Source organism: Helianthus annuus, chromosome 14 (genome assembly GCF_002127325.2).
Source record: "Helianthus annuus cultivar XRQ/B chromosome 14, HanXRQr2.0-SUNRISE, whole genome shotgun sequence".
In the NCBI taxonomy this organism is placed as follows: Eukaryota; Viridiplantae; Streptophyta; class Magnoliopsida; order Asterales; family Asteraceae; genus Helianthus; species Helianthus annuus.
The window spans coordinates 171,883,667-171,894,489 of NC_035446.2; the positions used below are offsets into that span (position 1 = coordinate 171,883,667).

The 10,823-nt window shown below is 41.6% G+C and overlaps 2 protein-coding genes across 2 annotated transcripts; both read left to right on the forward strand.

Moving 5' to 3' along the window:
* Positions 1-5,940: 5,940 nt before the first annotated feature.
* On the forward strand, positions 5,941-7,186 carry LOC118486614. The gene is made up of 2 exons (XM_035983181.1): positions 5,941-6,661; positions 6,735-7,186. Exons 1-2 carry the CDS (start codon positions 5,941-5,943, stop codon positions 7,160-7,162), a joined length of 1,149 nt encoding a protein of 382 aa, XP_035839074.1. The 3' UTR covers positions 7,163-7,186.
* Positions 7,187-7,283: 97 nt separating this feature from the next.
* LOC110908985 lies at positions 7,284-8,777 on the forward strand. Its single transcript, XM_022153990.2, has 2 exons — positions 7,284-8,117; positions 8,181-8,777. Exons 1-2 carry the CDS (start codon positions 7,305-7,307, stop codon positions 8,775-8,777), a joined length of 1,410 nt encoding a protein of 469 aa, XP_022009682.2. The 5' UTR covers positions 7,284-7,304.
* Positions 8,778-10,823: the final 2,046 nt, after the last annotated feature.

Consider the following 10,823-nt stretch of genomic DNA (forward strand, 5'->3'; position numbering starts at 1 on the left):
ATCGGATCAAACAGTGCAGATTTCAAATATTCAACACACTTTCATTGCATATTCAAGTTGTTCTTCATGTATTCAAACACATTCATCAAGTTCTTCATATATTCAAAACATATTCATAACACATTCAACCCTTATTCTACCGAAATTATGAACAAGCATCAAAACATTTAGCATAACACCACAAGCTCGGTTTTTTTTTTTTATACTAATCCGATTACATGCTAAGTGCAAACCGGTTTTATGAACATTTACATCTAATGGTTGAAACTTCATTTAAATACAAGATATCATCAACTCATCATGCAATATAACCAAAATCAAGGCATGTTAATCCAACTACCAACATTATACATGCTAAGGACATCATCTATATTAAGAACATCATGAAAGCACTAATATAAAACACAATAAACATCATATCATTCATTCTATCATTTAACAACAACAAACATCAATCACTAAACACCATAAATACTAACCGGTTGGTGAGGTGCGTGTGTGAGCCGATCCAAAGTCCAAATCCGAGAGTTCTTGTGCCAACCGATTGGATCCGAGAACTTGGAGGTGTGTTTGTGTTTCTAGGGTTTTAGTGAGAGGGAAGATAGGAGAGTGTGTGAGAGTGAGTGTGTATGGTTGCCCAAAGAATGGCAAAGTTGGCTAGAAGTGTGATATATATACTAGTTCAAGTGGAGCACCCTTAAAGGGTTTACAATCGGCTAAGGGATATCACGGCCCAAATGGCCCAACCGATTACTGTTCACTCGAGACCACATGGTCTCGAGTCGAGTCCTTGTTGTTTCGGTTCATATATATATATACACGCATACACATAATATAACATGTAGTTCACATAAGATGTTCACATATATCATTGCACCAAACATGTCAACTAATCACATAACGTACAAGCATGTTACATCAAGACACAACGAAAGGTTCTAAATTTCGAGTTGTCACACTATAGTTTCGTATCGTATCGTATAGTGTAGTATAAGTCTCGTATAGGTCTTGTATAGGCCTATCGTGTTGTATCGTATCGTATAGTATAGTAAAAGTCTCGTATAGGTCTCGTATAGGCATCGTATAATTAATATTAGTGTTATTATAACTAATATGATTTTTTTTATAATTAATATTAGTGTTATTGATATTAATATGAGTTTTTTATAATTAATATTAGTGTTATTGATATTTAAAAAAGAAAACAAAAAAAATTAAAAATAGACGCCCAGTATAGGGCTATACTGGGCGTATACGAGGGGTCCAAAAGACCATTTTACCCCTGAATTATGCCTATACTGGGGGCAAAACAGGGTTATAATGGTCTTTTGGACCCCTCGTATATGCCCAGTATAGCCCTATACTGGGCGTCTATTTTTATTTTTTATTTTTTTCTTTTTTATATATTTAAAAAGAGAAAACAAAAAAAATAAAAATAGACGCCCAGTATAGGGCTATACTAGGCGTATACTGGTGTCCAAAAGACCATTATAGCCCTGTTTTGCCCCCAGTATAGGCCTAAATCAGGGGTAAAATGGTCTTTTGGACCCCTCGTATACGCCCAGTATAGCCCTATACTGGGCGTCTATTTTTAATTTTTTTTGTTTTCTTTTTTTAATATTTAAAAAGAGAAAACAAAAAAAAAATAAAACTAGACGCCTAGTATAGGGCTATACTGGGCGTATACGAGGGGTCCAAAAGACCATTTTACCCCTGTTTTGCCCCCAGTATAGGCCTAATTCAAGGGTATAATAGTCTTTTGGTCCTCATAGACGCAGTATAAGTCTCGTATAGGTCCCATATAGGTCTATACGAGAGCTATACGAGACTTATACTACACTATACGATAAAATACAATACAATACGATACGATACTATAGGATATGATACAACGCCCGTATACATCGATAGGCCTATACAAGACCTATAAGGGACCTATACTACACTATATGATACGATAGTATCGTATTGTATCGTATAGTGTATAGTATAAGTCTCGTATAGGTCCCATATAGGTCTATACGAGAGCTATACGAGACTTATACTACACTATACTATACAATATAATACGATACTATAGGATATGATACAACGCTCGTATACGTCGATATGCCTATACAAGACCTATAAGGGACCTATACTACACTATATGATACGATAGTATCGTATTGTATCGTATAGTATGGTATCGTATTGTATCGTATAGTGTATAGTATAAGTCTCATATAGATCCCATATAGGTCTATACAAGAACTATACGAGACTTATACTACACTGTACGACACAATACGATACGATACTATAGGATATGATACAACGCCCGTATACATCGATAGGCCTATACAAGACCTATAAGGGACCTATACGAGACCTATACTACACTATATGTTAAAAACAATGTAATATTTCTACGATCGAATATTTTTAAAGGCCGATCTTGAAAACGGTAAAATATTTTTATAAAAAAATAAAACTTTTCTTAAAAAACAACTCAAATTACCCCACCAAAACACCCATTTTTTTACTCAAAAAACATCACCCTCAAAAAACAATCAAATTACCCTACCAAAACATCCATTTTTCAACTAAAAACAACCAACGAGGGGTTCTAATATTAATTATTTAAAATAAAAAAACTTGTTTTTGTATAAAAGTTTGCTAAAACGATTAATATTGTATAAAATGTTTGTTAAAAAAAAAAAAAAAAAAAAAAAAAACCCTTCAAGACGCCCAGTATAGGTCTATACGAGGCATATAAGGGGCAAATGGTCATATATGAGGCCTATACGAAGGGTCCTATACGCCTAGTATAGGCCTATACGAGGCGTATTGAGGCAGTCAAACCAGAAGTGACATGAGTCAGACACTGATTTTGATGTAACCCTATACGCCTCGTATAGGCCTATACGAGGCCTATACGAGGCAAAAGGTGTCTAAATAGACAGATAAGGTGTCTGGATAGTTTGAGCCTTACTATTTAAAATTTGCAGTTACTTGTTAATGTTAATTTACAAATTCTACAAATAGAACTTGTATGTTTCATTCTTTGGTTAACAAAATAAAAAATACAAACATAAGTTATCTAAATTATTCTCAATCATCATTCATTCAAATCAACAATTTCAATTTGTTCATGATATACTGTTGTATTTTATAATTATATGAAAGAGAACAGCCTTTTTTCTAAAAGAAAGTGACATGTATCCATCAAAATCAACTTAAACACAACATGTTATGGTGTTTTAAAGATTTTAATAATAATGATAATAACAATAATAATATTTTGAGATGAATTAGAGTGAAAAAAAGGGTGTCTTTTTGGAAGAGCAAGTATGAGTTACAATCATAAAACTAATTATGGTAAGAAACAGCTAAGAACTCAACACACACCATATACATGTGCACATGCACAACCCGGCCCACATTTGGTCCTTTGTGTCTATAAATATGTGGGAGGGTAGGTAATGGACCATTTTTTATAATGGGATTCATTCTACCACTTTACGTAACTGTTTTCTAAATAATGCTGCTGTCCACCATTCAATAATATTTCAGCCCAACATAATTACTGTTGTTTCGCATTCAATCATGGATCAATCCTGTGGCGAAGCTTGAGATTTCCGACTGCGGGGGTCGAAAACATACACACTATGCTGTTTTCTACATACTCTCCACTATTGAGCAAAAAGTTCGGGGGGTCGGCCGCCCCCTCCCGCCCTCACTATGCTGCGCCCCTAGATCAGTCTATGCATTCTTCATTTTTTTTACAGTTCGATCAAGTATGACTTCATATGATATCGAATTTAGTTACTCATCTCAAGTAAACATGTCTATCAATAATCAAACTTGGCAATTATTCTTTGAAATAAAAGGGATATATCATAATACCATAAACATAAACTAAATAAAAAGGAGAAAAAAACATATAACTTGTTATAATTTAAGTAATAGGGCGATACAAATTTATTGAATGCACGGGGCCATGGGTCCATGTCAAATCTGGTTAGGCTCCAGGTCGAACTCAAGCTTGCACGCACATCGCACATAATGCCGAATGCCCATACTGTTGATGTCGCTACGAAATGGCATATGGACCCTCTATGCATTGCCCCCTTTTGACTTGATTGTTTTGAATTTGTTTTGGTTCTCTTTCATTTGTAGATATATTTGAAATGAAATGGTGAAATGTTTGTGATTGGTCTATTTATGTACGTGAATGATTAAACAAATGTTCCTTATCTCCGGATGCTATTGATATTAAATTAAAAGTATATATTTTAAAGTTCTTAATAGAACTATTAATAGTAGGGGACAAAATAAAATGAAAGAGAATACTGTTACTACACAATATAAGAGAAAGTATATCTTATTAAGAATATTTCTCTTGTGCCATTCTGTATATTCTCTTAATAAAATTTCGCCTTTACTATCAACCAAAGTTCACAACGTGGAACAAAGTTAAGGGTCTCTTCTCTTGTTGCACCATTGCTAGGTTTGTCGTCGAGAAGCTTTTGATTGCTCACACAGATTAGACATTTAGGCTCGTGTGTTTAATAATTGATTTATGTACAATTATATATCTAACTCAACATGAACAAGTAATGCTAAATCAAAACTTAATAATCAATGTTATATGATTAGCTTCAACATATTACAAATATACAGTGCATCCTAACTCGCCTATGTTTATAATCCAGAATTCAAGTTACTCAATAGTCAAATCACATGTTTTTTTTTTTTTTTTTTTTTTTTTTTTTTTTTTTTTTTTTTTTTTTTAAATTGCATAGCCATGCTTCCTTTAATTCAACGGTTGGTAGTATTGGGGAGTGTTGGTTCCTGGTGCTAAGATGCTAGGACTCGCCGAGGTGATGACTGGGGTGGAGAAAAGACGCGAAGTCTGTGAAGAAATAGCAGCCCCTAGGGCTGAGGTGCCGCTGCCTGCTCCCTCCACCCTTCCGGGTTGTGCTTGTGAGGGCATGTAAAAGTAAGGGTTTGTAACCACGGCCTGGGAAGAGACGGTGGTAACGTTACCAAACCCTGGTGGTGGCCCCTCCGCCTCGAACTCCAAATCTAACGATCTGGTAACGGCCGGTGATGATACTGGGGCGGTTACGCCTCCCGCCCCTAGCGTCAGATTATCATTCGTCGCTCTTTGACCAGCCATGTTCTGATCACTTGCCATGAAGCTCTTTGTTGTTCTTGCTTGGTCCCACGGATGGCGCCAATGAAGAAACACTGACCTTAACAACTCTGGAAACTTCAACGATCAATGACCCGAACGTGTGGCTGCAAAACAGAAACACCGTTAGGACTCGTTACAGGAATGGGGTTATTCCTGTAACCACCCTCCGGCGTGAGAATAAGTATTCGTTCTTTTGGAGAAGTATATGAAGGGAAAAGTGTATGGGAATTAGATGATCGTACCTTACGTATTTGTCTTTATTTATAGGTTCTCAATTAGGGTTTCCCTTATTTTAGGATGTGCTCCGATAAGGTGGAGATTTACATGATCTTCCCGAAAAGTGGGAGATTTAGTTATGCACCTTCCTTATAGATATGGAAGGTTCTAGAATAATTCTGGGTATTTATGTAAATATAAAAGGTTGTAACCGGGTCGGGTGAGCGACGCGGGTCACACCTCGTCATGTCCCCCCAGTCCGAGCTCATGGAGGGAGTCCATTAGGTCGGACTAAGAGAAAAAGAAAAGGGGGAAACTCGTAATGATTTGTGTGACGACCTTTGGAAATGACGGCGAAAATAGCGGATGTGACAGTTGGGTCATCTCGTCAATGACAGCTGTCTTTTCCCGTGATTGACACGTGCGTCGATTCGTACACATTTTTGAATTTGAAAAGTTTTCGTATCTTATAAAAGACGATGCCTTAAACGGATGTTCAAGAAATCACCCCCAAATTACTCTATCACCATCTTCTCTATTCAATGGCTTCAAAAACGACCGAGTCCTCTTCCGCCGCTTCCATGGACGTACTACTGTGCAAATGGGGCGTGATGTCTTTCAACAATTTGGTCCATGATTATGGCATTAGGGCTGAATGGAATCCTGTGTTGCCGTCAAAAACCGACACCGCCTTTCCCCTGAAAGTAGGTAAAATCACTTTGTTTAGTGATTTTTTCAAGTTTTGCAACTTCCGGTTACCCATCACCAAATTTTTGAAATTGGTGCTTGATTTCTACCGCATCCACATTTCTCAAATACATCCTCTTGGCCTTGTGAAACTTCGACAATTTGAGTATGCCTGCGTAGCTCTTGGTCACATCCCAGAACTGATCGTCTTTAGGGCTTTCTTCGTACTTGTGTGGAAATCCCCTTTCTTTACCTTTGATCGTCGGGATACCGAAGTATCATGTCTGAGGGAGATCCCTACAAGTTCTAGAGACAAGGATTGGAAGAAAAAATTCTTCTACCTGGATGCCAGTGCTATTCCCGGGGAAATGCATTGGCAAGATAAAGGACCGAAGGATAAAGTGAAGGATGATGCTCCCCCTGCAGATTCGTACGCGTCAAATGCGCTGTATGTAAAACTGTGTGGCCGCCCCTTTGAGTGCACTATTATTCCAGAAGGGGCGCTAGTGATGGCCGGTATGAGCCTGTTATGGCCGGATATAAGGCGTTATCCCTCATTCCAACGGGAAGATGGAGGTATGTTTACATTACCACACCTGGTTAACATATTTTTAAATCCGGTATTAATTAAATCACGTATTTTGCGCAGGGGAGTGGGGGATGTTTGACTTTGTTGATCCACCACGTCACCTGGCGTTGAAACCCAACGACCGGAGACTTGATGAAGGGGAACCAGATGTGTTGAAAGTGCATCTGGAACAATTTCTTCTACCGGCGATGCCAACGGATCCCTTGGAGTATATCGCTCCCTTGTCGGGTATGGCGGCCGCTACTTCAGCATCATCAGAGAAGAAACCTATTCGGCTAAAGCTGTCTGGGAGAAAACCTGCAGCAACCACTGTCAGCGTGCCCGTGATGGAAGAGACGCCAATCGCGAGTCGTGAAGTTTCCTTAGCTTCCGACCTGACCAGTCCTGGCCGTGCTTCAAAAAAGAGGAAAATCTTTGTGGCACCTACGCTGAGCGCGTTTCAGGCGGTGCAAGCCGCATGTGCAATTTCACCAGGTATTTTATTTTAAATAACCATATGGCATACTAGTGTCCCTGCTGATAGCGTCCGTCTGGTCTTGTGGTGCAGGTACCTTTGCGGGAATATCATCCGGGGGTGTGCCATCCACTGTTGTTTCGACTATAGCGGCGTCTTGTACTGGTAGTACCAGCATGCCTACGAGTCCACAAGTTTCAGCGTCATTCGCTCCCGCTGTGAGCTGCATCATGCCCATTCCTAGTTCTACGGTATCCATAGCCGTAACTTCCGAGCCGCTGCCCTCGCTTCGATCAGGTGGTTTTGACACAACCCTTCCTGAATCGCCCAAGGACATGTTTGCTGGTTTTGACACCAATGCTGCTGCCGCGTCGACCGCGCATGAGGCAACTAGCGTGGGTGGAGGCGATAATCGTGCGTCGAGCAGCGGCATTGCTGACGATGGTGCCCGCTTGATTGATGATTTGTTTATACCTACCGTTTGTTGGGATCCTCATGCCCAGGATAAACGTTACCAGCCTCAATGGAAGATTGCTGAATCTTCCCGACTTATCTTTCCTCCAGTTGTCCAACATTGGGTTGAGAGGGCGTACCCCCCCGCTGAAGCGGCGTATGTTGAGGGGTTAAACAATGAGGATTTGATGAATTCGTCTATATCAGATTCTGTGACCCTACCTCGCCGGTTGGTAGAGATACGGCGCCGGTGGGTGCGTGATAACACCCAACTTCATGAGGCCCGGGTCATTATCCAAGAACTGAGGGATGACAAGCATCGCCTCGAAAGTCAACTGCAGACCGCTGGGTTGAAAGAGGCCCGATTTCTGTCAGAGAAGAATAAGGCCGAGGAGGATTTACGGAGGGTAACTGAACATCTCGCTGAGGAAAGGATCTTATGGGCCCGCGATATGGCGGAAAAAGATAGGGTTTTGGCTCAAGCGAAAAATGTACAAGAGGAGTTGGAACGCAAGGCTGTGGCAGAGGCTCAGAAGGTGAGACACGAGTTATCGGCCCAATTGGAAAAATTTCGTGTTGACACTGATTTTGTGTCCCAGGTTCAGGAGCGGTACCAGGATTTGACAACCGAAGTAGAGACCTGTCATACCAAGATCCGACTGATGCAGGGAGAGTTGGAGGAGCGTGAGGCAAAATTCAAGGAGATGCAAGATCATTGTGATTCCCTTGTCACCCAAAACAATAAGCTTGCCGCATCGTCGTCTTCAAAGTTAAGGGAGGTGGAGGACGCGCTGGCACAATCCCATGCAGAGATCGATGATTTGACCAACCAGCTAGCGGCTATGCGGGGAGACAGGAATTGGTTGATAACTAATGGGCTAGTGGGGGCGTTCGAATTTCTGCGTGAGTCGTCCCACTTTACTAGCCTGATTGACCGTCTTTCCGCCGCTGCCTACCAAGCTGGTCATCATGATGGTGTACTTAAGGGCTACATGGACTGCCAGCAAGCGGAAAGAGTCCCGCCGGACTTCCAAACCCTCAAAAATAAGTTACAGGCTGATATGGCGAAGGCTCTTGAAGCTGCGTACACCGAACCTCTACCTTGCTATGGCGATCTGATGGATAAAGTTAATGAAGATGGAATAGACTCGCTACGTCTGATGCTGGACCCTGCGGACGAGTCCGAAGAAGACTGACCATTCCGTTATTCATTTGTTTTGCTCGTTGTGTACTCTTGCTGATACTGTTTAAATTGGGTTTAGTGCCCATTATCCGTTTTGATTTGACAGCCAAATTAATGCAAATGTCATGATTTCTGACACCGCCGTCGTTGAAAATATGACTCTGTGATGTGTGATGATTACTTTTAATTAATATACCTGATGTCATCACTGTCAAAACTTGTTAACTTCTGCTATAAATTCACCCTTCGTTTCCATTCTTGTTTATGTTTGTGCCATGGAAAGAAAACGATACCGGCAAAGGCTTTCCGAGATCTTTCGGGTGCTTGACGCTGCTGATGGCCTTTTGATGTTACAGCATCCGGTAACAAGATCAATGCTTAGGAGCAGACGACCAATCCCAAATGCTGCTCCGGTTCGTGCCAACCGAGCATGTCAAAGCCTTGTTATCCCGGACCCTCAACCAGAGGATCCCAGAATGCAGCTATCGGCTGATGTGTTGACTGACTTGATCCAGGTGGACCCTGAACGGCGATATCGTCTGACCTACCAGCGTCGGTTCGGTGGTCGGACGAAGGGGCAGCCGACGGATGCCTCTGGCTTGATGTTCCGAATGGTTGGTGGCTCAACTGCTCCCTTGGCCGTCAACCCTGTGGTGGTGGTGGAAGACGATGATGATGTGGGGGTGCCTACCCCTGCAGTGGTGACGGCACCCATCTTTCATCAATAGGTGTTTTATGAACATGTTCTGTATTTTGGTTCCCTTATGTTTGGTTTTTATTAAAAACAGGGACAAGTACTTGGTTTTTGATTTTTTGAGATAGGCTATGTATATGTAATGATGCCTATCTGCTTTTTGAGGCGGTTTATGTATCTATTACCAAGATACCCGCCGTAAGCGCTTGTTGTAGTTACCCTATGACTTATAATGAAAAATATTTCGTGTTTAAGGGTGTTGTTTTTGTTTCTACCGGATAATGCATTCATTGTGCGATGGTAATTTTTGTAATAGATGAACTTGCATCTTTATTAAACTTGCATTAAAAAATAAACGAAGAGTAAAAATCCCATGATGGGTTACAAATGCGAACTGGAAAAGGTAATTGACTCTTGCTGTTAGGAGCAAGGCATTACAAATAGCATTTCTTCAGCTGTGCGATGTTCCAACTGCGCGGGACCGGCGTGCCATCTAGTCGGGACAGGCGATAGGCTCCTTTGCCCAAGTCTTCCTGGATGACATAGGGACCTTCCCAGTTGGGGCCTAGTTTTCCCGTTGGTTCCGCTCGACTTGCTTCGTTGTCGCGCATGACGTAATCGCCCACCTTGAAACTTAATTTAGACACCCGCTTATTGTAATACTTTTCCAGTGCTTTTTTGTAACGTGCCTCGCTAATGGCGGCCGCCTCACGCCTCTCTTCCAATAAATCTAGGCCCTCTCTCAGCGATTGGTCATTGTTATCTTTTACTTCGAGACGGCGTAACGATGGTAACCCTACCTCAGCAGGTATCATAGCCTCCATTCCATAGGTAAGGCTAAATGGTGTTTCGTTGTTGCTGGTCTTGGGCATTGTTCGATGCGCCCAAAGGACGTGTGGCAACTCCTCCACCCACGAGCTTCCCTCGTGTCCCAGCCGTTTTTTGATACCTTCTAACAAACTTCTGTTCGTCCGCTCTACCTGCCCATTACCCTGTGGGTGTGCTACCGACGTGAAGATCTGCTGAATGTGGAGATCGGCACACCATTCTTGAAAAATTCTATCCGTGAACTGCGTCCCATTGTCACTTACCAGGTAGAGCGGTAGGCCAAACCTGCATACAATGTGTTCCCAGAGAAACTTTTTGGCGTTTTCTGCCGTTATCTTAGCCAAGGGTTTTGCTTCCACCCACTTGGTGAAGTAGTCCACCGCCACGATTAAGTATTTTAATTTCCCGGGAGCGGGCGGGAAAGGTCCCACAATATCTACAGCCCATTTCTGAAAAGGCCAAGCCGATGTCACCGGTACTAGACTATTTTTGGGCCGAATTGTTTGAGGGGCAAATTTTTGGCAGCTGAGGCATCTT

What these genes read in the sequence shown, in the direction of transcription:
- LOC118486614 (XM_035983181.1), top strand. Translation starts at nt 5,941, where the DNA reads ATGGCTTCAAAAACGACCGAGTCCTCTTCCGCCGCTTCCATGGACGTA. An exon ending in ATTCCAACGGGAAGATGGAG is followed by an intron (nt 6,662 to 6,734) that starts GTATGTTTACAT and finishes TATTTTGCGCAG; the next exon opens with GGGAGTGGGGGATGTTTGAC.
- LOC110908985 (XM_022153990.2), top strand. Translation starts at nt 7,305, where the DNA reads ATGCCTACGAGTCCACAAGTTTCAGCGTCATTCGCTCCCGCTGTGAGC. An exon ending in CTGTGGCAGAGGCTCAGAAG is followed by an intron (nt 8,118 to 8,180) that starts GTGAGACACGAG and finishes TTTGTGTCCCAG; the next exon opens with GTTCAGGAGCGGTACCAGGA.